General features: G+C 36.9%; 1 protein-coding gene across 5 annotated transcripts in view; it reads left to right on the top strand.

Annotated features, from left to right (window-relative positions):
- Positions 1-24349, top strand: part of LOC109037546 (exportin-4) — a 76635-nt gene that overhangs the window by 35791 nt on the left and 16495 nt on the right. For 4 of the 5 annotated variants that reach the window (XR_002009485.2, XM_019052268.2, XM_019052270.2 and 1 more), the window contains exons 3-9: positions 808-2612; positions 5556-5725; positions 7205-7373; positions 10687-10804; positions 13823-13998; positions 16969-17037; positions 21606-21786. Coding sequence is in view for 4 of the 5 variants with exons in the window: in XM_019052268.2 (XP_018907813.2) it covers positions 808-2612; positions 5556-5725; positions 7205-7373; positions 10687-10804; positions 13823-13998; positions 16969-17037; positions 21606-21786 (2688 nt within the window). In the remaining variant the exon portion in view is untranslated. The remainder of the gene's footprint in view (positions 1-807; positions 2613-5555; positions 5726-7204; positions 7374-10686; positions 10805-13822; positions 13999-16968; positions 17038-21605; positions 21787-24349) is intronic. The other variant, XM_019052269.2, reaches the window with a different exon arrangement.

Genomic DNA, 24349 nt, shown 5'->3' with positions numbered 1-24349 from the left:
TACCATGTGACATCCAGAGGGCTTGAAATGTGACCACCTTTCTTTATCTGCCTTGATTGATGAGAATGTACTGTACACCCTAAAGTAACTCCCATTTCTTGAAGAAATTGTGTTCTAGAAAAAGCAACCATCCGAATGTGTGTTTTTTTAATAGGATGCTCTCTGTGAAGCCTTCTCTCCAAGGGTGTCTTTTCCTAGGAGGCTGCAGCGCTATTAAATAGAATCCCCTGGAAACAGCAAACTTTTACAGAGAACAAGAAAAAAATTTACAAGGCTGTAGTGATAAGTATTTTAATGTTTGGATGTGAAGTTAGGCAGCCCAAGAAATGGACACAGAAAATGCTGAGAGTAGCAAAAGTGAATTTCTAGAGCATATCAGCAAGAATTTCTCGAAGGGAATGAGTCCATAAAAATAGAGCTTGTCAAATCATGGAAGTTGAAAATGATGTTTCGCTTGACATGATCAAATAGTGAGTCTAGTCTAAGCATGTTCACCGCAAGTATGCTGCCAAGAAAGACGCTTAGTTGGGCTCCTCCTGGGAAGAAATGAAGGGGATACTCAATGAAAGGGTAGTGACAGGGGGATTTAAATTAAATGGGGTAGTGCCAACTACCTGCAGGGCTGTGGACGTATAGATTACTGTGGCAGTTAAGTGTCGCAAAGCGACAGAGCGCAGAAAAAGCGGCGAGTATGTATGCATGCATGCTTTCTGAGTTTTATATCACTCAAGTTTTCTTCCTCCCAAATTTCAACTAATATTTCCTCTGTGACTATTTTTTATTTTATTATTTTGATTTTGATTGCAGAATCTAGCTCTGTTGATTATGTTTTGTTTGAAGCTGCTGGAGCAGTAAAAGAAGCGTTAATTCGTGAGTGGAATCTTCTGCCAGAAAGTGACATTGCTTCTCTACGGCAGTACTTACTGCATTATATTATGAATAAAACCAATCTTGCATTATTTGTCAGAGAGAGAATGCTCCAAGTAATTGTTATAATGATCAAGAGAGTAAGCATTTCGAATCAGTCAAATGATAGATCTGAACTTTTGCGCCAAGTCGAACAACTTATTCTCAGTGGTGATACTCATAAGCAAGTTCTAGGTTGTTGTATAATCACAACAATCATTCAAGAGTACAGCACAACCATCAAATCATCTGATGTTGGCTTCACTTGGGAAATGCATATCACAGCAAAGAAAGAGTTTGAGAGCTCAGACTTGCCAAAAATATTTCAATTTTGTCTTCGAGCCCTGAATGAACTGACTAGCGTCAAGTCACCATTCCCTGCACAAGTAAATACAGTGGCAAAACATCTACTTTCAATATCAGAATCTGTGTTACAATGGAATTTCACAGATTCTGGAAACAGCTTTCTGAAAATGTTTGTTTTGAAGCAAGAAGTATATCCATTGTTGATCACTCCACAATGGAGAGATATTCTAATGAACAGTGAAGTGCTTGAGCTATTCTTCACTTTACATATGAAAATTAGAGATAATCCTTCACTTGCGCATCATTCTCTAAGCTGCCTGGTTCAGTTAGCAGGCCTCGTTTACAGAGATCGTGACTTCAGGAATGATGAAAGTTCTCGTTTAAACATTGACGGCCTTAACTATTTAAAGTTTTACATTGAATCATTCGTTAAATTCACCGCCTCCGTTCAAATTTTGGATCGTGAAGCACTAGGTGTTGCAAATATCATAAAAAAAATTGTTAACAATAGTTTCGGAAGAAGAGTACCCAAACAAAAGTTAATGAGCTCACTTCAGAATAGCTTACTTGCGTTCAACGAGCAGATACTTGTTCTCACATGTCGCTTTTGTGAAGGTGCAGCAGATGAAGAATCAATGTATGCTGATGATTGTATGTTCCAAGAAGCCTTTGAACTTATATTGGAAGTATGGGTTGACATCCTTGAACATTTTCAGCACTTTTGCAGCCCTCAAGCCCCACATCAAATATTCAACACTTTTTTGAAGTGTCATCTAGGCCCACCAGATGGAATCAGAGGTGTGCGAGCTGTTATCCAAGAGATTGATGATATTGATGAAATTGATCGCATAAAGTTCAAAGAACAGCTTCAAGCTGTCGGCCGCTGTGGAAGGGAAATTCTAGAACACTCGTTACCCTTACTTTCCAGACTGATCGAAGAGCGCACCATGAAACTTCAGAACCAATTACAACAAATGGCTGTGCAGAGAATCAATATTTCTGATGCTACAATGGTGGATAATCTCTTTGAGGATATCCATTGGCTCCTTCTACTTGCTGGTCACACCATAGCTATGGAAAGTTCTGGTGAAACTCCTCTAATTCCAACCTCTTTGATGCAGTACAGTCGTTCAAAAGCAAATGAAACAAACATGGACATGACATTAAAACTACTAATGTCACCTGAAATCCCTATCTCTGAAGTTCCTGGAGCTGAACACTCTACAGACCCTATAATTAGACTGGTTGCAGCTGTATTCCGTCTCACATTTGTTGAGCAAACGGCAATTGAAGCTAAACTTACATCTATGCTAAGTCCTCAAGTGGGGTCGAGCCTTGTGTGGTTTATCCGTCATTGGGCTTTATCATATCTTCTTGCTAATGAATCGGTCTATTTAGAGGTAATTTTTCTATTCACCATCATTCTCATTTTGTTTTTCAGGAATCTGTGCTCTAAGATCAGAAAATAGCATTTTTTACTCCAGTAACTTTAATTTTTTTTTTTTTTTTTTACAGATAGTGTTTGGTAAAAAATTAAGTCGTCAATGCTTCTGAGCCTTCAGCACGGAGCCCCTGAATCAACTTTTAATCGAGTTTTAATGTACATAAAAATTCAAGTTGGAGATTGTAGTGGGGTACTTCCTGATGGGTTTTTGGGCAATTTCGAAATAGGTCATTGGAGCTCCTGGAAAGATAATCGCATTTTTGTGGTTTTGTACGGGTAAAATAGTAAAATTGTCCTAGGGGCAACAAATTAAACTCTTCCTCCTTCATTCTTGCCTTAACCGAACTGAATTTTTATTAAATTGTTATCTAGTATAAGATGCAACAATCCTGAAATTTTCATGCCCGGCAAGTTTTTTTTGCCCCCCCCCCAAGGCAGTGTTGCCAAGTTACAAACTCCTGAATATTCAATTCGATGATAAAATGAAGGTCTCGAGGTGGCATTTTCATTCAAAGTAAAAAATTCAAATCTTAAATTGCAGTCGAGTACTCCTTGATGGGTTTTTGGTCAATGTCGAAATAGTTTGTGGGACTTTTTCGAAAAATAATAGCGTTTTTGTGGTTTTTAGAGGTAAAATAGCAAACTGGGCTCAGGGGCGACCAAGTAATTCTCCCGCCCTATCCTTGTCTTTACGAATCTGAATTTATAGTATGTTATTACCTAGCATGAGATGCAACTTTCCTGAAATGGTCACGTCCAAGCAAGTTTCACTGTCCCTGTCTTACTGGCAGTGTTGCTAAGTTGTGGACTCCAAAATATCGAATTTCATGAAAAAATGAATGTTTTGTGGTGGAATTTCCTCCAAATTATTACGAGAACTGTGCAATCTGAAATTTTCTGATTAGAAATGGCTTATTTCAATAATTTCAAAGTGCAATGTTGCCAGATTTAAAAATCGTCAAAATGACCCAAATCGCGTTCCAACTTCAAGTGCTGGGTTTTTATTTTGGTCAGAATCGGTTATTAATATTCTTCTCTACTCTATACATTAAAGTAATAATACAAATAATGCCATTACTTCCTTGATGGGTGCAGCTGACTCAACAGAAGAGGCAGGATGAAGCGAAGAGTTGGGGAAAAACGAACGGTTCGGGTTAACAAAAGGTTCTTAAATTTAATCCATCAACAGATGGTAGAATTTGAAAACTTTCTCCCACCCTCCAAACCTTGTTTCTGTTACAAGAGGATTTTATTTTGTCGCCCCTAAGCCAATTTTGCTATTTTACCCTTATAAAACCACAAAAATGCGATTATCTCTCTAGGAGCTCCGATGACCTATTTCAAAATTGCCCAAAAACCCATCAGGAAGTACCCCACTACAACCTCCAACTTGAATTTTTGATGTAGGTACATTCAACGTTGACTAAAAGTTGATTCAGGGGCACTGTGCAGATGAATGCCTGATACTGCATAACCATCGGCATGTTTCAAATTTTTCTTTGAATGAATTTTTTGGAACTTTTGATTTGTAGATCAATCATGAAGGATCATTTTTCCAAAAGCAGCCTTTTGAAAATGCATTTAAATCGGTTGAAATTTTGATAATCGTTGTTGAGCAAACAGTAATCAAAGCTTAACTTTAAGATTTGAAACGTTGATTATTGTGTGAGCCCTCCATAATGATTGATGTGGAGGCTAACATTTCTGTTTTTTTCATGAAAATACTCTGCTGTTCGAAATAAAAACACTATCTCTGCTCAATAGGTGCCTTCTTAATCATTTTCTAATAAAATACCATTAACTAAAAGAACCAACTAATTTCCTTCTTTAACTTTCAAAATAACTGTCATTCCTACTGTTCAGAACTCAAAAAGAAAAAAATGAAGCATAGTGTCCATCAGATTTTCATGTGACAGAACATTAAGTGCCGAGGAAAAATGCAATATTCGGAGTGGAGTCACAGTATTTTTGCTTTAAATGTCAGTATTGGTAATGGACAAAATCCAGAATGTATAGAAACGGTAGAAGTTCTTATGTCAACAGGTTTTTATCAGCAGGTATGAAGAGCTTTTATGAACATTGATGATCTTTTTGATTTCCATGAATTGGCTAAAATCGTGTGATTTGTCATAAAACTATATTCTAGGTCATGTTCTTTTAATGGACCATTAGACAAGGTACGAATTTAAGCACTCTGATACATGTTTTTTAACCAGAATTTCACGTAAAACACGATTCGCGCAACGAAAATTACTGAAACCAACTTCTAACGAAGATATCAACGTTTTTATTTCACATTGGTCACAAGGAATTTGAACTGCCCGCTCTCAAGAAACTCAAAGCTCTACGTGAGTCAAATCGCGCACTACAACGGTTTCAGCAAGCTTCTCAATCGAGCAATGTTCATTTCCCATCATGTGTTGTTCAAACTATTAGCAATTTGCTATAGCTGAGCCAAAGCGTCAAGTTTGAAGTTGCCAAATTTTTATATCGCAGAGACTGTCATGATAACGTTTAGCACGCGATGTGAATCACGTTGAGCATTGAGTTTTCTTGAGCAGGTGGTTTGAATTCACGCATCAAGAATCATTAAATATCTGCGTGAGGAGTTGATTTCGGTAATTTTCGTTGTGCGCATCGTTTTCTAAGTGAAATTTTGGTTTAGAAACATGCATCATAATACTGAAATTCGTACCTTGTCTAGTGGTCCATTCTTTGTTGCAATGTTTAGTCGCTGATAAAATCCACACTTTTGCTACATGGCCAGGTTTTTGGCCCCCAGTTCGTTAACTAACCCCTGTTCAATAAGAGTTCTCTTTTTCTTACACAGAAGATTCAATCTCTCACAAATTGAAGTATACCTACCTAATTGCACTCATTAGTTTCGGTTTAATTTCAGCTGAGTATGCCGTTAATGATGGCCTTTAGTCAACAATCAGAACATGCACGCTGGGTTGTCAATTTCATTCTCCACAAAATTGAAATAAATCTCCTAAATTACAGTGGAGAGCCTATGTTAATTGAAGAAACAGTCGATCTTCTCATCTCTCTAGTCAACTACCGTGAGAAGTATGAAGTACATTTACTTTTCTATCAATTGAATTTGAATATTTTTTTTATCTTCATTCACATCATCTGTAAGTAAGCAGTATGCTTAGTTTTGAGGATTTTCTTTGATTTTTGGTGTTCGGATTTAAAGAACTGCATAAGAGAAAACCGAAAATGACTTTGGTTTTTATCACCACCTACCATTTATTTGGTAAATTAAAGTTTTGTCAGAGAGCAATTTTTTGGCTTGGAGCTCTCCTCGTTCTTTTTAAAAACTCGATTTACCAAAGGTGTTGAGAAAAAACCAAAGTTAGGTTTGGTTTCAGCAGCAAAAGTTAGGGCAGCAAGCTCCAAAAGACACCCATGAAAATAAAATTCTTATGTAGTCATGGCGATTCTTGGACTGAGAATTAATTCGCCAGGATTGATCCGAATCAGCTAAGGAGAATGGATCTTCCAGAAGATCGATTCAACGTTCTGATCTTTACCGCCAATCTGAAATTTCAAAATTAGCCATTAATATATGCTTAAAGTCATGTGATGATTCTGAATCGATTCAAGATCGTCAAGTGCCGATCTTTTAGTGCATCAGGGATCGAGTTGGTAAACAAACGAATAATGGATGCATATAAATTGCTTGTCTGATGACAGTTGATTACTGAATAGTTATTAGTGTGTGGAGATTTTTGTTTTGAAATATATAATATTTTACTTTACGGAGGTTCTGCCGATTTTTCTGTTTCATAATCCTATCTAATCATGATATGATGATCCGATCCTCCAGATTCCCGCCGATTCCACACATCTACAAGATTCAACATGTGACAAAAGATTGTTCCCTTGCCGATCTGATCTTTTTTATAGGTAAAAAGAGCTGAAAAGAATCTGAGAAGATCGGGTCTTGTAGGAAGGAAAATGAGCAGGATTATGTGCCGTAAGCTCTAAGGTTTTATGTTTTTTTAGAATCTTCCTCACTTTCAATCAAGTAGTCACCTAAGCTCTGGGAGATACGCTAAAGTTGGGATAATTATAAACCAATTTTTAGGATCCGATTCCAGGTTAAAAGAATCTATCCTTGGGAAAGATTGGTGTGAAAGAATCGATTCATTCTTATGGATCTTTGAGTCCCAGATGATTGATCCAAGAATCGCCATCTCTATTCTAATCCTTCCAGACACAGAACAATCATACAAGTTCTAAAAATAGAGGATATGGGCGGATTGTAGAATTTGACTCGGAAAAACTTTGTCATCAGAAACAGCAGGGATTGTTGCCAGGCATACTGTTGATGTATTCCTCTGTACAATTATTCTTAGCTTCTGGAATTATAGATTTCAAATGGTCATCGTTTCGAATAATCATGGTACAAGTTTTGATGCAACCTACAAGCTGAAACCAAATGGATACACATATTTTTTAAAACTGTGATCCGTTCATTCTTGGAAATTATCCATAGGTTTTTTTTTTTTTTAAAAAAAAAGAAATTTGCTCTCATTTCAGGGGGACCTATGTGTTGAAGTGTGAGGGCTTATGGAAAATTATTGAAATAGCTGAAAAAACAAGTCAAGATCTTTTGCCGAGCAAAGCGAAACGAGGCCTCTACAAGGCATTCACCCTCGGTGGCTATGCTATAGATGACAAATCCAAAAGAGAAGAATACTGGGTTCAGGTAGTAAACATTTTCTCATTTTTAGTTTCTAAGCTTCCAATTTCAACAAAATTAATTCATTCCAGCACTCAGTCCTTTAATTTGTTAGTTACATATGTCCCCCACACAATTCTGCTCTTGATAATAGTAACTGAAAGGATACTTGCTACATTAAACTAGGAGAGATTAATTTTTTGTCACCAGCAAACCTAGACTTAAAACTGAGTGGTTTGAGAAACTCCCATTATAATTATACTGCATGAACTGTTGCAGTAACTGGCAAACTTTCAGTTTTACTTCTGCCGAGGTAGACAAGGAGTATAAGTTCACGAAAAGCTTCCCAAGTGCATGTTGAAGAAGCTGGTGTCAACAATTTCTTGATCTCTTCATTTTGATGTCTAGACAAAAAAGCCAATGTTGTTCGGCTCTTTGCATCAAACACTCTAAATTCAAGATTGCGGTCAAAATGTCGACAATAAGGTCAGAACTCAGGTAGACACTCAGGGCTTTCACTACCGGGAAAGCAGGGAAAACCCAGGGAATAGAGTTTTGAGAAAAAACCCAGGGAATTTGACGTCGACTTCTGGAATTTTTCGCTTTTTCAAAATCCACAGGCTTTGTCAATTCGCTCATAATAAATTCACTTTAAATACTACTTAAAAAAAAATAATTACAGCTCTTTGTTTTACACTCACTCCTTTCATTAGGACGCTCCGTTTGGGCTGTGCGATATGGAGTTCCCTGCTTCTCGCACCTCTCCCGTGCCGGCGCCGCCGGCCGATTTAATCTGAAATGTAGTTGCTGAAACAGAATTGACAGATGCGGGGAGAGGGAGGGAGGGAGTACGGCATTCGGACTGGCCGAGCGCATAAGCACCTATCTTCACGTGAGTGACGTGAGGTCTGTTCGAGAACGCCGTACAACGAGAGGAGAGGGGACTCGGAATTCTTTCGCCATGCTGCGGCATGATAGAAAATAGTCCGGATTCAATTGCTAATAGCTCGGTTTCTACGCGCAAAACTGAGCTAATTTTTCGGCTTCCCCTTACTTATGAACTTTATATCAATCTATTAAAGTTTCATCGATTTTCATCGAGAGCCACTGACCCCATGCTCTGTGCGGGGTTCTTTGAAATACCCTTGTGCAGTCAATTTTTTAAAGTTCTTTGTGCCAAAGATTATTCCCTCTGAGCTATGGTAGAGTTATATAACTTTTTTCTTTTTTTCACTTTAAGTCCCATTTTGACTGACTCAATCACAGTTTCTTGACAGTTGTTGAGACGTCTAAAACTTACTATTTATCAGATTACGTGAAGTAGTCAAAAATTATCATGTAATATCTGTGAAGCATTGTTTTTGAAAGTGTATTTATTTACGTGTTAATACAATCCAACATATTTTAGAATACAGGGTTATCCAAAAGTCACTGACCACCCCTGTAGCTTTTTTCCAAATTGAGATAGAAGTTTGAAACTTTGGGAATGTTCCTCGGTCTAAAGTAGCAACTTTTTGGTCCCCCCAAAATTTTGGGGGGCGGCCCCCCTTAAGGGGGGCGGGGGCTAACTTTTTTTTTTCAAATGGCAACCCCCCCTTTGTGATACCTCATTCGAAAGATAATAAAAAAAGAAAATTTTTGGCGCAAACAGCAGGTCAAAATGTTCATTTTTGACAAAATGGCGGCCGGTCAAAGTTCAAAATGGCGGATATTTGGCATCTCCGTTGTTTATTGACGGATTGGTGTAAAACTCGGAATCCTAGGGTTTTTCGAGATGAGAAAAACGATTCTGGCATTGGTTTTCCAGAAAAGTCAGTCCTTTTTAAAATGGCGGCGGTCAAAATGGCGGCCTCAAGCGGGAAGTGGATATTTAGGCTGCATATCGTTGGATTTGCATGTAACTTGGTATCTGGGGGTATTTCGGCACTAGAAGAACGAATCTTCCATTGGATATCTAAAATTTTGACAAATTCCAAAATGGCGGCGGATAAATGGCGGGAAATCAGTTTTAAGGCTCTTCACAGATGGATTTGCATGAAATTCGATATCCTGGCGGTTTTTGGTTGGTTAAAAAGGAATCTTTCATTAGATTCTTGAAATATCAAATAATTTCATGCTAATCCATCGGTAAAGAGCCGTAAAACTGATTTCCCGCCATTTTTCCGCCGCCATTTTGGAATTTGTCAAAATTTTAGATATCCTATGGAAGATTCGTTCTTCTAGTGCCGAAATACCCCCAGATACCAAGTTACATGTAAATCCAACGATATGCAGCCTAAATATCCACTTCCCGCTCGAGGCCGCCATTTTGACCGCCGCCATTTTAAAAAGGACTGACTTTTCTGGAAAACCAATGCCAGAATCGTTTTTCTCATCTCGAAAAACCCTAGGATTCCGAGTTTTACACCAATCCGTCAATAAACAACGGAGATGCCAAATATCCGCCATTTTGAACTTTGACCGGCCGCCATTTTGTCAAAAATGAACATTTTGACCTGCTGTTTGCGCCAAAAATTTTCTTTTTTTATTATCTTTCGAATGAGGTATCACAAAGGGGGGGTTGCCATTTGAAAAAAAAAAGTTAGCCCCCGCCCCCCTTAAGGGGGGCCGCCCCCCAAAATTTTGGGGGGACCAAAAAGTTGCTACTTTAGACCGAGGAACATTCCCAAAGTTTCAAACTTCTATCTCAATTTGGAAAAAAGCTACAGGGGTGGTCAGTGACTTTTGTATAACCCTGTATATGATTCTTAGTAGTGGTCCATTTAAGCCCAAAAATTCCAAGATGGCATCCATAGGTTGTCATATGTTTTCCCAACGATCAATCATTTCGTTATGATCAACATTTCAGGTATATACACAAGTATACAAATTTCAATTTCAATTTTAATATGTGTATGTATTTCAGGCAACCTGTGATTTTTTTTAGTTTTCAGAGCTTAGTGTGCCATTGAATGTCAAGCTTCTGGAAACAAAACTTTTAGGGTTTTAGTCCCTTTAGAGCACTTTTAAAATGCAGAAAGAAAATTGAAATACCTTGATTAGTTTTCGCGAGGGGCCTAAGTGGGGGAGTTTCAACATTGTCTGTGCGGTAACTCAAGTAAAAATGAATATTTTAAGCTGAAATTTTGATAGTAGGCAGAAGTCCATTAAGACTGATTTCCGTCTTCAGCAAAATTGGCTGACTAGTTTTGTAATGGCGGCTTTTTTTAATTTTTTATTGTTGGGGGATGTAAACTTAATTGGAAATAGATATTTTCAGCTAAACTGAAAAATGCACCTGTATCTCAATGATAAGATACTTAATTTGTATACTTGATAACTTAATATCTTTCATTTTCAGGTGTTGAAACCTTTACAAGATCGATTCAAGAATCTAATATGTCAGGACAATTTTAATAGGAACTTCCATGAGGAAAAAAATAAAGTTGAAATGATTGACATCCTCGAAAGATTCATAGGTACAGTAAAATATTCTTTACAGTTAATTTGGTCGCTCATTTGAGGACATATATGTAATCATAGGGGTCGCTGACATCCGCCATTTTTAGGGCAAACGCCTTTTGCGAATTCTGGAGCCTTAAAGAATGTCTGTGCAAAGTTTCAGACTTCCAGCGTAATTTTTCTGCGAGATATGAACTGAAAACCATGTTATTTGTAAAAACAGCGGATATGAGAATCCACTGTTCTCACTGTTCTCGGCCGGCGCGGCAGGACATCGTGGAGATTCTAATGCACCTGTGATAACTGCCCGCGCACGGGCCACGGGCTGCAACTGGCACTCAAATGATACGTATTGGGACCGTTTTGCCAGAAATTAATTTTATAATTTGTTCCTTATTTTTGATGTTGAAGTTACAGACGGTTTAGTTTTTTGTTCAATTCGATTAAATGACTCAGCATTGACATACATTCACATACTTTTGGTTCATTTCAGTCGTTTCACCAGCCTTACCCATACTGAAGACATTGTTTCATGCATAAAAAAGTGTTTTCAGTAAAAATAGTGGATGTCACATTTTTTTCAAATCGCTGTTACTCCTTCAATTTTTCACTTACATGGATCGTAAAACGCGTGTTTTTTACAGGAAGAGTTGCTCTTCATGAAAATATTAACAATAATCTTCTCAATTCTACGGCCCGCAAAGTGCAAAGCTTCGAAAACTTCAAATGCGATTTTCTCACAATGTGAAATCTCGACATCCGCTATTGTTACATGCAGGGCTATACATAAATTATCTCACATTTCAGACACCCCTCCACCCTTCCTAGTATGGTGGGTACGATCAAACTGGACGATTTTTTTATTGGATTTTGCCACTTCGGGGGGTTATACTAGATGAAAAAATAGTCGTTTTTTCCGTAGAACCACTTTCAAATTCGTGCAGGATCCAAGATGGCGACCGTTAAAGATGAAGGCCAAGCGTTTTTTTGAAGTGCTACATCTCTGTTGCTCATTGGCCGATTTTGATTTCCTTTTCTAAGTGAGAGTTAAAGGGGTCCAGAATATGATTAAATTATAAAAGTTTCAACTTGACGGACAATTATTCCAAAATTTTAAAAAGAACTTTGTTGAAAATTCCTGAAAGAGCTTGATGCAGTTTTTCCGTTTTTTTTCGTACCGTTACTTGAGAGGCCCACTGAGCGGCCGGTCGGCCGCGTCTTACACCGGTAAAACGCGCTGTATCTCTCGAACCATTCGTTCGATTTTAAAACTTTTGGTCTCGTTAAGAAGCTACAAATGAAACAATTTCAAACAAGGTGCATTTTTACATTTACCTCCAAATAATTTGCCATATTATGAAAATACATGAATTTTTGAGGTTTTGATCGTCTTCACAGCCGTTGATTTTTTGTTTCTGGGCGCAATTAGAGCCGTAGCTGAGTAGATTTCTTAATTCAATTCATTCCGTCTGAAGAGGGTACGAAAGGATTTTTCAAAATTTACAATGTTCATGGAAATTGTGCGATGCATGATAAAAAATCACGCATATTCCAGTATAGTAGCGCATAAATGCCGGCCGACGCGACGTTGCACGGCGCATAAGTGGCGAACCTCTACTCGAACGCGCGACCTAAATCGTCCCCAGACATTTTCTATTGGTCGCAGAAAAAAGGTTATGGTATCGTTTTGAAGGTCAGAGAATCCTCCATCCATCTCAAGAACAATAAAGGCTCTAACTGCGCCCAGAAACAAAAAATCAACGGCTGTGAAGACGATCAAAACCTCAAAAATTCATGTATTTTCATAATATGGCAAATTATTTGGAGGTAAATGTAAAAATGCACCTTGTTTGAAATTGTTTCATTTGTAGCTTCTTAACGAGACCAAAAGTTTTAAAATCGAACGAATGGTTCGAGAGATACAGCGCGTTTTACCGGTGTAAGACGCGGCCGACCGGCCGCTCAGTGGGCCTCTCAAGTAACGGTACGAAAAAAAACGGAAAAACTGCATCAAGCTCTTTCAGGAATTTTCAACAAAGTTCTTTTTAAAATTTTGGAATAATTGTCCGTCAAGTTGAAACTTTTATAATTTAATCATATTCTGGACCCCTTTAACTCTCACTTAGAAAAGGAAATCAAAATCGGCCAATGAGCAACAGAGATGTAGTACTTCAAAAAAACGCTTGGCCTTCATCTTTAACGGTCGCCATCTTGGATCCTGCACGAATTTGAAAGTGGTTCTACGGAAAAAACGACTATTTTTTCATCTAGTATAACCCCCCGAAGTGGCAAAATCCAATAAAAAAATCGTCCAGTTTGATCGTACCCACCGTACTATTTGATCTGAACCTCCCGAATAAGTTATGTCATGTTTGTTCAGGTTTCGTCCAATGTAGTCTTTCAAATTGACTGAAATGTTCCCACAAGTAATTTGCTGTTTCCTTTGATTTTTATGTGAAGTCGTGTTGTGCTGAAAGAGAAATATCCTTGTATCAAATAAGGCCTCGGTTTTCCAAAATGTCTCTCAGAATGCAAAAGACATATTGAAAATGTGTCTACAAAGGAAAAATTAATAATGCATTTATGACCTACAATTCAAAAATCCTTTTCATGTATAAACGACCATCCTTAAGAATCACTGCACTGATTTCAGTGTACTCCACAATCAAATGTTTTTTTCAAAGTGCTTATCTCCTTATGACAAAATTATGAACTCTACATTCTGAAGTGAGAGTGAAAGTTTGATAAAACCTGACCGAGGCATTTTGTCAAATAGATAAGTTTCGTTGGGCTTCTTTCACAAGTAGGTATTTTGAATTGGCCGATTCTAACCTGAATCATAGGAGCTTACATCTTGCCTATCAATCAATTAAGTTCGGCAATTTTCATTACCTAGGCTTTTTGCTCATAATTTTGATGAAGATACACATCCTGTGACACTTCAGTTTTCATGTTGCCCTGTGCCTCATTTGTAGCCTCAGCTAACTTCAAATCTCTTGCAAACTAATATATATTTTTTGATTGTTTTGGAACAGGTGTAGCTCAGGGTATTGAAATCTCTACCGTAGAGCCTCTTTTCAATTTCTTGTCACCAATTTTATCGGAATACGCCACATTAATCGGAATTTATCACAATTATCAGCAAATTGTAGAGCTCATCCTGGAATTATTTTGTGAAACTGCATCCTCCTCCCTTTGTTTTCTTGTTCCCGTAAGTCTTCAATGTAATTTTCCTTTCTCTTGATATTTTATTCAACTCTAATCAATAATTAACTTAACAATTCTGCAATTTTTGTTTGGTTCTCAAAATTAATTACAGGGAATCTTCCTACGAGTAGATTGCAATACATAGTGAATTTGCATGCAGCAAGGATATCTAAATTATTCTGTGGTCTGTACTGGAATTTTTGCAAAAATGAATGATGGTGGCTTCAAGAAAGTCTGTCGGAAAAGAAGTGCTCGGAAAAATGTCTTCTCCTCTGATTGGTTCTGCTGACTGTGATGTCTACTTGTAACTGACCGAAGTCTATGTAGTGGTCAGCTGTAAGATAGCTATTGTGGATGTTGGTTCTTATTGTTGAATGAACCTACCAGTGGTAGAGAGTCTCCTCAAAAAGGGGCTTATTTTAGTCCCTTTTTAGACAGATTGACTATCAGACTTAGGTGTAAATGGAAGGGTATGTTAACAGAAAACTCAGGAAAAAATTTCAAGATGAGTATAGAAACCGTTTTCGAGTTACGAAGGGGGGGGGGCAAAGGGGTTAAAATCTGGCCTAATTTTTTGCTGTGTTCCTGTTGAATTGATGTGTCTACGGGGTTCTTATTGTTGTTTGCACATGTTAAACACATCGATTCCTACGTATTTTTACATGAAGAATCGATTTTTAATGTTGAAAAATCGGTTTATTGATTGGTTATGTCGATTTTTAGCAATTTTTCAGGATTGAAATTTTTCAATTTCGATCTATGAATGAATAAGTCCTCCTAACATGACTGGAACTTACCGATTACTACTTACTTGCACTCGTGAATTCGATTTTTAACGTTGGCAAGTCAATGTATTGATTGGCAAAATTGATTTTCAGCAATTTTCTATGGAAAATCCATGATGTTTCAGGATTGAAATCAGTTATTCTCCCACCGAGATCAAAGAAACGCACTTGACATAATCAAAGCTCATTATTCATACACGTAGAATCGATTTTCAATGTTGATGAGTTGATATATTGATTGGTTTAATCGATTTTCAGCAATTTTTAAGGAAAATTGGTGATTTTTTGGGATTGAACTTGGAGAAATCTTCTAGACATGACTGGAGCACGTCGATTCCTTCGTGATTATTCTCGTAAAATCAATTTTTGAGTTAGAAGAGTTGATATATGTATTGGTCATTTTGATCTCTTACAATTGTTATGAAATCATCCCAAAAAAGAATGCAGAACTTGCTGAAATTGACAAATGTGCACAGGAATACCAAAAAAACTTTTTTTTTAAAAAAAAAAAAAAAATTTAATAATAACATTTGGAAAACAAACAAAAAATTACATTGTTGAGAACTAAAACTTTGAAAAACCCTAAAAAACCAACAATTAAAAACCCTTCCAAAAAAATTTGAAAAAACCTCCTTCGTCTAATAGTATCCTGACGTTGTGAAGGAGCTCAAGCATTATTTTGACTTATTTAATGAGACAAAGATTATGGAAATAAATCTAATTGACAGTTTTCCCTCTCTTCATACCTGATCCCATCTCTTGTTGTTGTCAAATTCAAAATACCATCGATTTTCCTCACAAAATCGCCAAAAATTGGTATGTCTGATGGATGTATCGATTTGTTAACGTTAACAATCTATTCTACGCGGTTTTCATTTTTTGGTTTTCCAAATGTTATCTTTAAATATGTTTCTTTTTGGTATTCCTGTGCACACTTGTCCATTTCGGCAAGTTCTGCATTCTTTTTGTGGATGATTCTAAAATACATGGGGATCAATGTGCTGTGATCATGTCAGGTTTTCTGATCTCGAATGAAGTAGCTGATTTCAATCAGGAAAATCATCAATTTTCGGTAAAAATAGCTAAAAATTTATTTAACCGATTAATATGTCGACTCGTTAACCTTAAAAATTGATTCTTCGGGTAAAAATACGTCGGAATCAATGTGCTTAATAGGTTTAAACAATGATAAGAACTCTGGTACATTAATTCAACAGGAAAACAGCCAAAAACTAGGCCTGATTTTGACCCCTCCGCCCTCCATAACTCGAAAACAGTTCCTTTACTCCTCTCGAAATTTTTTCCCAAGTTTTCTGTTAACATAAGCTACCATTGGAAGGTTAGTCCAACAGCTGAATCAACTGCCTAAAGTAGGGCTAATTTCTGGGAGGCTCTTCATGGTCTGTGAGTGAAAATGGAACCTAAAACTGTATAGAATGGCTTTGTGAAGGTGGACCATCGTAATTCCTCGTATCATATTTATTGTAAAAAGTAAAATTGTAAAATTAAATCAGTCCATGTTAAAACCTTATAAGTTCATATTTATGAGCCCTAAGGACCATATGAATGCCCACATTCTAAGCTTTATCATATATTTGACATGTTTGGTTTTAGCATCCATTGATTCAACTGCGAGGGCCTATTTGGATTTAACATGTATTTTTTTGTAATTGAAGTGTCCTAAAATGTTTTCTATACTTCTAAAATCCCAATCTTGCAACTTTTTCTACTTTCTGACTTCAGTCAATACTCATTTTCTAACTAACACAAAATGTGTAGTTTTGCCACCAACTCATCTTTATAATAAGAAAAAAAATGGTCAACAGAGGTTTTTGTACACTCAGCTGATCTACTGATAGTATCTCTCCCTTTAATTTTTTGTCCTCCAACTTCAATAAAAGCGATTAATTTGAATGATATTGGGTTCTTCAGATTCTAAAAGTGTGTGACAAAGTCAGGTTAGGAGGTTTCTATTTATTATTTGAATGTTATTACGATTAGATTTCCGGTACTGCGTGAAGAAGTCAAACATACATATAAACAATCTGCTCAAATTGATTAAGTGAAAATTTTGCCTTTTATAGGCTGATTTGTTTATTTGTTGTTCAAACTTTGCAACCGCAACTAAATTTCTTTGCACTTTTCATCCTTTTTGCGAAATTTAATGCCTTGTGTGCTTTCAATAACAGGGAAAAGAGAGGCAAATAGGATTGAATTATTGTCTCCGCCTGATTGAAAGTTATACTTCTCATCTAGCAGTATGTAAAATCACTCAATTCTTGTGTTCTCTAAATGTTTGAGAAAGCTCCATTTTTTTCACTTCAATAACCCTTGATAATTACTGTGGTTACTAATTCATAATTGGACAATGTTAAAACATACAGATCAATTTGCAAGAAGAGTCTGAGAAAAAAGACACCTGCTTAGCAGTGCACCACCATCACCTACCGTAGTCTTGCGTAGCATTTAACTCTGCTGTTTGTAAAAAGTTATTGAATTTGGTATGAATGCAATGTTTTGGTTTTGTTTTTCCTTCATAAATTTTTTTTGAGTTGAGGATCAAATTTTGATCAAGTATTCATCAGTTTTCAACTAAAATAGCATCAGTCCCAGGCTTAACTTTTTGCCTAGTCAAAAGTTGATGATGGATGTCAAACTATCTTTTGATGCCATTGTCGATTAGCATGGCAGCAGAGCTATTTGATTCAGTAGCTAATTGAATTCAATCAACAAGTCAACTTTAGCAATAAGAAGAGGTATTTGATTCGGGCATGGCCTGTTGACGTATGAATGTGAAAAATATGATGATAGTATAACTGGGTGAATTTAAATAAGGGTCCAATTCCAGGTTCTATTTCCTCCCAAAATTTTTTTGTGAATTTTTGGGCAAACCAAACTTTATTTTGACTATCATTAGGTGTAGAATTAAGAAATATAGCTCATCGAGCTTAATAGTTGGGCCCAAACCCGAATTCCACCGTCAAGTGTATCACCTCCCAAAATTTGCTCTAATTTTGCCTGATTTCCCAAATTTTCATCCCAGAGGTGACATATAATACTTTTAATTGAAAATTGAACACAATTTTCATTTAAACATCGTCGAGCACTAAATTAAAGCATAACTGTAAACATGTAACCCTTTCATATCTTGCAGAATTAAAAAAATTGAGGAAAAATTCATCTGTCATGAAAGATATCTGAAGCTTATTCTGCTTGTCTTTTAGAAAGTTCCGTCTGCTTATCGAAATACACACTGTCCTCCCTCAACTCGAGAAGAAGCTTTTATTTCTTGGAATATTGCAACACAAAGTGGATCAGAAACACCGAATTTTAAAACTTCGCTCGGGTGTGTGCCCGCTGAAGTGGAGATAAAGCCAGGAAAAGTTTCAGGGATTGCATTAACATATCAACTACACCGGACAACGTTTTTTTGGATTTTCCGAAGATTTGCCAACGATTTCGGAAAAAATTTTTTGCGCTGATTCTGAAGACCACCTCCATTTACCTGTATCAGTGCGATTTATCCCGGGAAAGTTCGGAATTTTTCCGGAGAAATTGGAATTTTCCTTAAAAATCTAGCTTTTCCAGAAGAGTCAATTTTCCGGGAGAATGTGTGCACGATGGAAAAAACCCAGGAATTTTTCGATTTTGTAGCCTAAGATACACAAGGAACCATGTATTGCACCCTTATTAAAGTTTCCTTTCTTTTTCTAATACCAAGGTTTTCCGGTCCAGTTTCATTTAAATCAATTAATTAGTCACCGAGATAGTGTTTCAAGCCACGGCCGCCATCTTAGATTTTCGAATCTTGAAAATTTGACTACAATTTTCAGTTTCCCGTCAAAAAATATCCATGGGTATCAAGTTTCACTTTAATCGACTGATTAGGTGCTGAGATAGCATTTTAGGCCACGTCCGCCTTCTGGGATTTTTGAATTTTGAATATTCGACTAAAAATTCGAGTTCTCCATTGAAAAATACCTCCAGGTACCAAGTTTTACGTTAATTGATTGATTAGATGCTGAGATAGCATTCTAGGCCACGTCCGCCATCTTGGATTTTCGAATTTTGAAAATTCGACTGAAAATTCGAGTTCTCCATTTAAAAATACCTCCGGGTACCAAGTTTCACTTAAATTGGTAGAAAAGAACGCCTACCGGGCTTAAACAAGCAAGTCTCAGTTGTAACAGTTTTCCACTCTGTCCCACTAAACTGGGACACTGGGACAGGATGGATACATATGGGACCGAAAGGAACGGGACAGGATGGATTTAAGCTGTTTTTTAAGCTTATCTCTGACAGTACAGACAATTTTGGGGGTTTTTCACGGAATATTTAGTAGCACATCCTAGAGTATCGGAATAAGAAAAAATTTTCCCCAACGCACACGTCGAAAGTATTTTACGAGCTGATATTAGTGTGTGTGTGTATGTTTGACGCCCTGTTAGTTAGCGTGTATAGCATTTGGTTTGGCATCATTATTGGCGTTAATCTTGCACAAAAATTTGCGAATTTCAGTATTTTTGCCATCTGCGCCGTGTGAACTATTCAATCGAAACAAAAAAAGTCGTTTTTGTAAAAACCTCATCGTTACAGCAATCATTTAGAGCTTATTACATTGTTGCCATGTCTCTCCTGACTGTTGCTCAGGACAATCATTCTAGCGCGTGAAAAAGTCATTGATGGAGCTAAAAAGAAATTGACATATTTTTGTTCTCAAATTCAAAAGCATTACTATCATCTCCGATAAAGTTTTCTCAAGTAATCACTCTAGTTATGCTGCAACATCGATTTAAAGTCAAGAACCAGGCACGGGAGACAAGCAAATTTGGGACAAATGTAGGCAATTTGCACATTCAAAGTTCTCCTAAATTTTTATTTCAGTCCAAATAAAGTGGAAAGTAGTATTTAATGGTCAACAATAGCGTGGAAAATTAGAAAACAATTTGATCTGCCAATGTTTCTCAGATTATGACGATTAAAACAGCTGGGGATACCAGATTAGATGCTTATTTGAATTCACCCAGCTACTTAACCAAGGGATATAGAATATAGAAAGTATTCAGCTTCTGCTTCATACCTTAAATGGCTAAACTGTTTCAAACGTCAGCTTTTTATATCGAGTGGACATGAAGTTTTTGTTTGATTGCTACCACAATGAAGAGACACTGTATGTAAATGAAAGTCCTACGATTTGGAACCTAGATTGTTGTTTGTTCAACTTCTTATGGAGAGCTTGGGAAAGAAAGTTTCCTTGAACTCAAAGGCAGGGTGTCTATAGCAACTGGAAAAACAGGGAAATGTCAGGGAATTTTTTTTTTTTCAAGAACTGCTAGATACCCTGAAACAAGTCAAATGATAAGTGTTGTGCTGAGACATCTAATCTCGTTTTCATAAGCACGACTTTAATGTTTCCCCTGTTTAATGATGTGTGAATCTTCCAAGCTGCTGAATGTCAGCATGCCCCCTCCGAATTTTTATCATTAATAGAAATCAGTTCTAGACTAGACTTTCCTTGCAACTCTTCTGTTGGTAGGTTTGTCTAACCGACCTTTGACTAATGTGTGGCTTTTTTTCTAGAAAAAAAAGGGGGGGAATGTTTTGCCGTATTTATTTTGAGAACTAATTCTGCTAAATCTTTTGGGTATTGTTTGTATTGTACTTTCTGGGTGTCTGCAAGCTGTATAATTTGATTATAGCTGTATATTTGTAGTCATACCAACAGAGCATAATTTCATAAGCTTGCACACAATTTCAAGTGATACAAGACAATGATATGTCAATGCAACTCCATCAAACCTTTCCATTCCAGATATAACTCTACTATATTCCTTTCTTGTATGTAAGATTAATTTCCATGGGTTCGAGGATAGAGAATAATCAATGAGTTGATACAATCATGAAAAATTACAGCAGTACTGCAAAGTAGTTTCTAATTGTTATGAAAATGAGCTGATTCTCTTGGAAAAAATTTTAAAAATGGAAAGCAGAGAGGTATTAAATAACCTTTTTATATTGCGCAGCAATGCTGTCTTAAAAAATTGTGGTACAATGCCATACAAAATTGCTGTATTTTCAGTGTTTGACTTTAGTTGACACCATGATTTTACTTTAATTCTTCTCATATATTGTGGTATCGATTTTTGCTTTCTTATCTCATCAGCTTTGAAGTAACCAAATTCAAACTTAATTTGCCTCTTCGCCAGTTTGACTTATTTCTCATTTTTTTCTATGGCTCCTAAATTTTAAGCAGAGATTGCTCCTCCTGTTCATCCAAATGTCATTTTTAACTTACTGGTGATCAAAGTTCTTTTTCAAATCATATTAGTTCTTGATCTATATCATCAACAATATTGTTAACTTGTGTGTTTGAACTCAATCCTGGTCTGTTTTTCAGTCAATCCTGGTGTTTTTGCCTGTAGGAAATTTGAATAGGCTGATTTGTGTCCTAGAAGTTGTTTTCTATGTGTTCCAACCTGTTGATCATGTTTTTAAGAAAATTTAATAAGAAAACCTCTCTTAAAGTGCTAGAGTTTTTTTTTTATTGTATCAAGTGATCTACTGACAAGTACCCGTAGACAGAGGCAATTACTTAGAATCTACCATTCAGTGATCTTGCCATTATTTTATTATCTATGAGAGGAAGCTTTTTGAACCTTTCACAATGACTGAAGTGGTATTCGCTGTTTTAGTGTTAGCAGACTTTTTGGTTAATCTGCATTTTAGTAGCAATTTCGCCGAACTCCTTTTAGATGTTTGATTTTAATATCATGCGTTAGATACAATTTCATTTGTTCATTAAAATTTCTGTTTCAATATTTTCCAGGAGCAAAGCAACAAATTGTATGATTCCTGTTGTCAAGTCATTCAAACCTATGCTCAGATGAACACAGGTCGAGTCACGACTGATTGTGCTGCGCAAGAAGAATCGTTCAATGATATTGGATTGTTCCTAGATCTCCTTTTTAACTTGTTAAGCAAAGATGAAATAGATTTAAGTGCATCAAGTAAGTTCTGGTTTCATATCGTTTGAGGATTTGGGTGCCATCAACATGCAAGCCCCTGACCACTAGGGTGGCCGTTAGAAATAGCTTTTTCGAATTTTTAATGGGAGAACCCTGCAAAAGTTTCCTTTAAGTGTGTAAAGAAAGACCATAAAAAGAAAATTGAAGATAAAAAAAAATTTTAACCGTGCCGCACGGCTGTTGTATGTGGTACGCTTGCAAGTTCGATTTCCGCAAATCGCGCTTTTTGGCGTTTCGAAGCGTCTCTGAAAGCATGATGGAATTCATCTAGACATTTGAAAGTATGGTATTTAACTCAACTTTTTGCGTACTTTCACGTGGTGTTAACATAAATTTTTTGGAATTTTTCAACGTACGATTTTTTGCTCTCAAAGTGGGGCGAAAAGACAATGTGCGAAAATTGAAATTCGCACATCGCGGTATATCACGTTTTGGCGCATTACTTACGCACGATAATTTTCATGCAGGTATCTGATAATATGGTTAGTAACTCTTAGTAACTTTTTTTGTGCTTTCACGTGGTGTTGACGGAATTTTTTTTAGAATTTTTCAAAGTAAGATTTGTTTACCTTCAAAGTAGGGCAAAATCACGATATCTGGAAAATAATTATGTCAAGTCATATCTTGGCTTTTTAAAAATTCACCCTCGTCTTTCCAAATTGGCTGCCATCTTGGATTTGGGGTACCCCCTTTGACCGGGGGACTTTTTTGACTTCATATCTGAAATCTACGACCAAAATTACATAGGAATCGACACCTCACATGACACTGTATGTGTATTTTAAAAAGATCAAAATCCCAGAGGCCTTATTATGACCTTAATTTTGAAATTCAGGCAATTTGGGGGGATGTTCCAGGATCGAACTGTGGTAAACTTTTGGTATGTTGTTCAAGAGGACCTACTGACGACGTTTACAGAGGAAAGTTTGTTAAGCAATTTGTTTTGAGTTATACTTCTCTTTTTTTCGGATTTCTCCTTGACTAACCCCCTAAAAACCCGAAAGTCGTGAATTTAAGGATACGAATTTTGGGCAATATGCTTGAATAGCTATGTACTGACATTTGATTGATTATTAATGTATAGGATAAGCATTTTAAAGCCACAAAAACAGCCCATCTTGACTTTTTCAGCGCCTTGACCTGAAATTCCCGCCAAAAAAGCGAAAAATCGCATTTTCTCAAAAACGGCCAAGCTACAGATTTCGCAGTTTGTTGTTCCTCAATCAGTAGGCCTTCTAGTTACATTCACGCAAAAAAATTTCGGGTGGTATGTAGACCGCATTAAAAGTGTTTAAAACGTACTGTGTGAGGTGTCTTTCCGAGTGGTGGGCATTTTGAAGGAAAACTAAAATGAGTCCTTACTGGGGTGGGGGGGGGGGGGGACTAAATCTCATACGACATTAAACCAACGATCTAGAAACTATAGATTGGTGATGGCCTACGAAAAAACGTAACACACATGGAGCGTTCGTTCGATAGGCGGGCGGGGAGTGGAAATGGCCGATTGCTATCTTCGTCATAACTTCAAATACATGGAATCTTACAGGAGTTTTTACAATAAATGATTTAGCGTTGAAATTTTCATCATAAACGCACTTGATGAATGGCTAAGTGCTGTATCTGGACACCGATTTCCTAATAGTTGGTTCAAAATTTGATATAAGTCCGTATTAAGCAACAGACCCATGAGAAGCCATAGAAACCGACTATCTTCGTCCTAACCTAATTGTTGCTCCTAGTATGTTACGAATTTCACTGTCGGCTTAGCATGGGATCTCCCTATCTATAGTTTCTAGATTGTTGGATTAAACACACGAAAGTTGTTCGTCGACAATGTAAACAGATGGCCATCATGCAACTAACAAGTAATGTGTGAAAATATGAATGCAGCAGACACTTCATCCGATTTCAAGCATATTTCAACGTGTTCTATGCACGCGAGATCACCTAGTTGCGGACCGCCTGCGAACGCGTTGCAACCTGCAGCCTTTACTATGGACTCAGCTGTCAGCTCAAAGTTTATGGCAAAATATACAAAGTGTTTCAAAAAGCAATTTCCAAGTCGCCCGGACTGATTGTGAAACTTAATGAAGCCAAGATATGACTTAACATAATTATTTTCCAGATATCATGTTTTTGCCCTACTTTGAAGGTAAACAAATCTTACTTTGAAAAATTCTAAAAAAAATTTCGTCAACACCACGTGAAAGCACAAAAAAAGTTACTAAGAGTTACTAACCATATTATCAGATACCTGCATGAAAATTATCGTGCGTAAGCAATGCGCCAAAACGTGATATACCGCGATGTGCGAATTTCAATTTTCGCACATTGTCTTTTCGCCCCACTTTGAGAGCAAAAAAATCGTACTTTGAAAAATTCCAAAAAATGTATGTTAACACCACGTGAAAGTACGCAAAAAGTTGGGTTAAGTACCATACTTTCAGATGTCTAGATGAATTCCATCATGCCTTCGGAGACGCTTCGAAACGCCAAAAAGCGCGATTTGCGGAAATCGAACTTGCAAGCGTACCACACACAACAG

The sequence above is a fragment of the Bemisia tabaci genome, chromosome 2 (genome assembly GCF_918797505.1).
Source record: "Bemisia tabaci chromosome 2, PGI_BMITA_v3".
NCBI classification, from domain to species: Eukaryota; Metazoa; Arthropoda; class Insecta; order Hemiptera; family Aleyrodidae; genus Bemisia; species Bemisia tabaci.
This window is presented reverse-complemented; position numbering and strand designations above follow the sequence as displayed.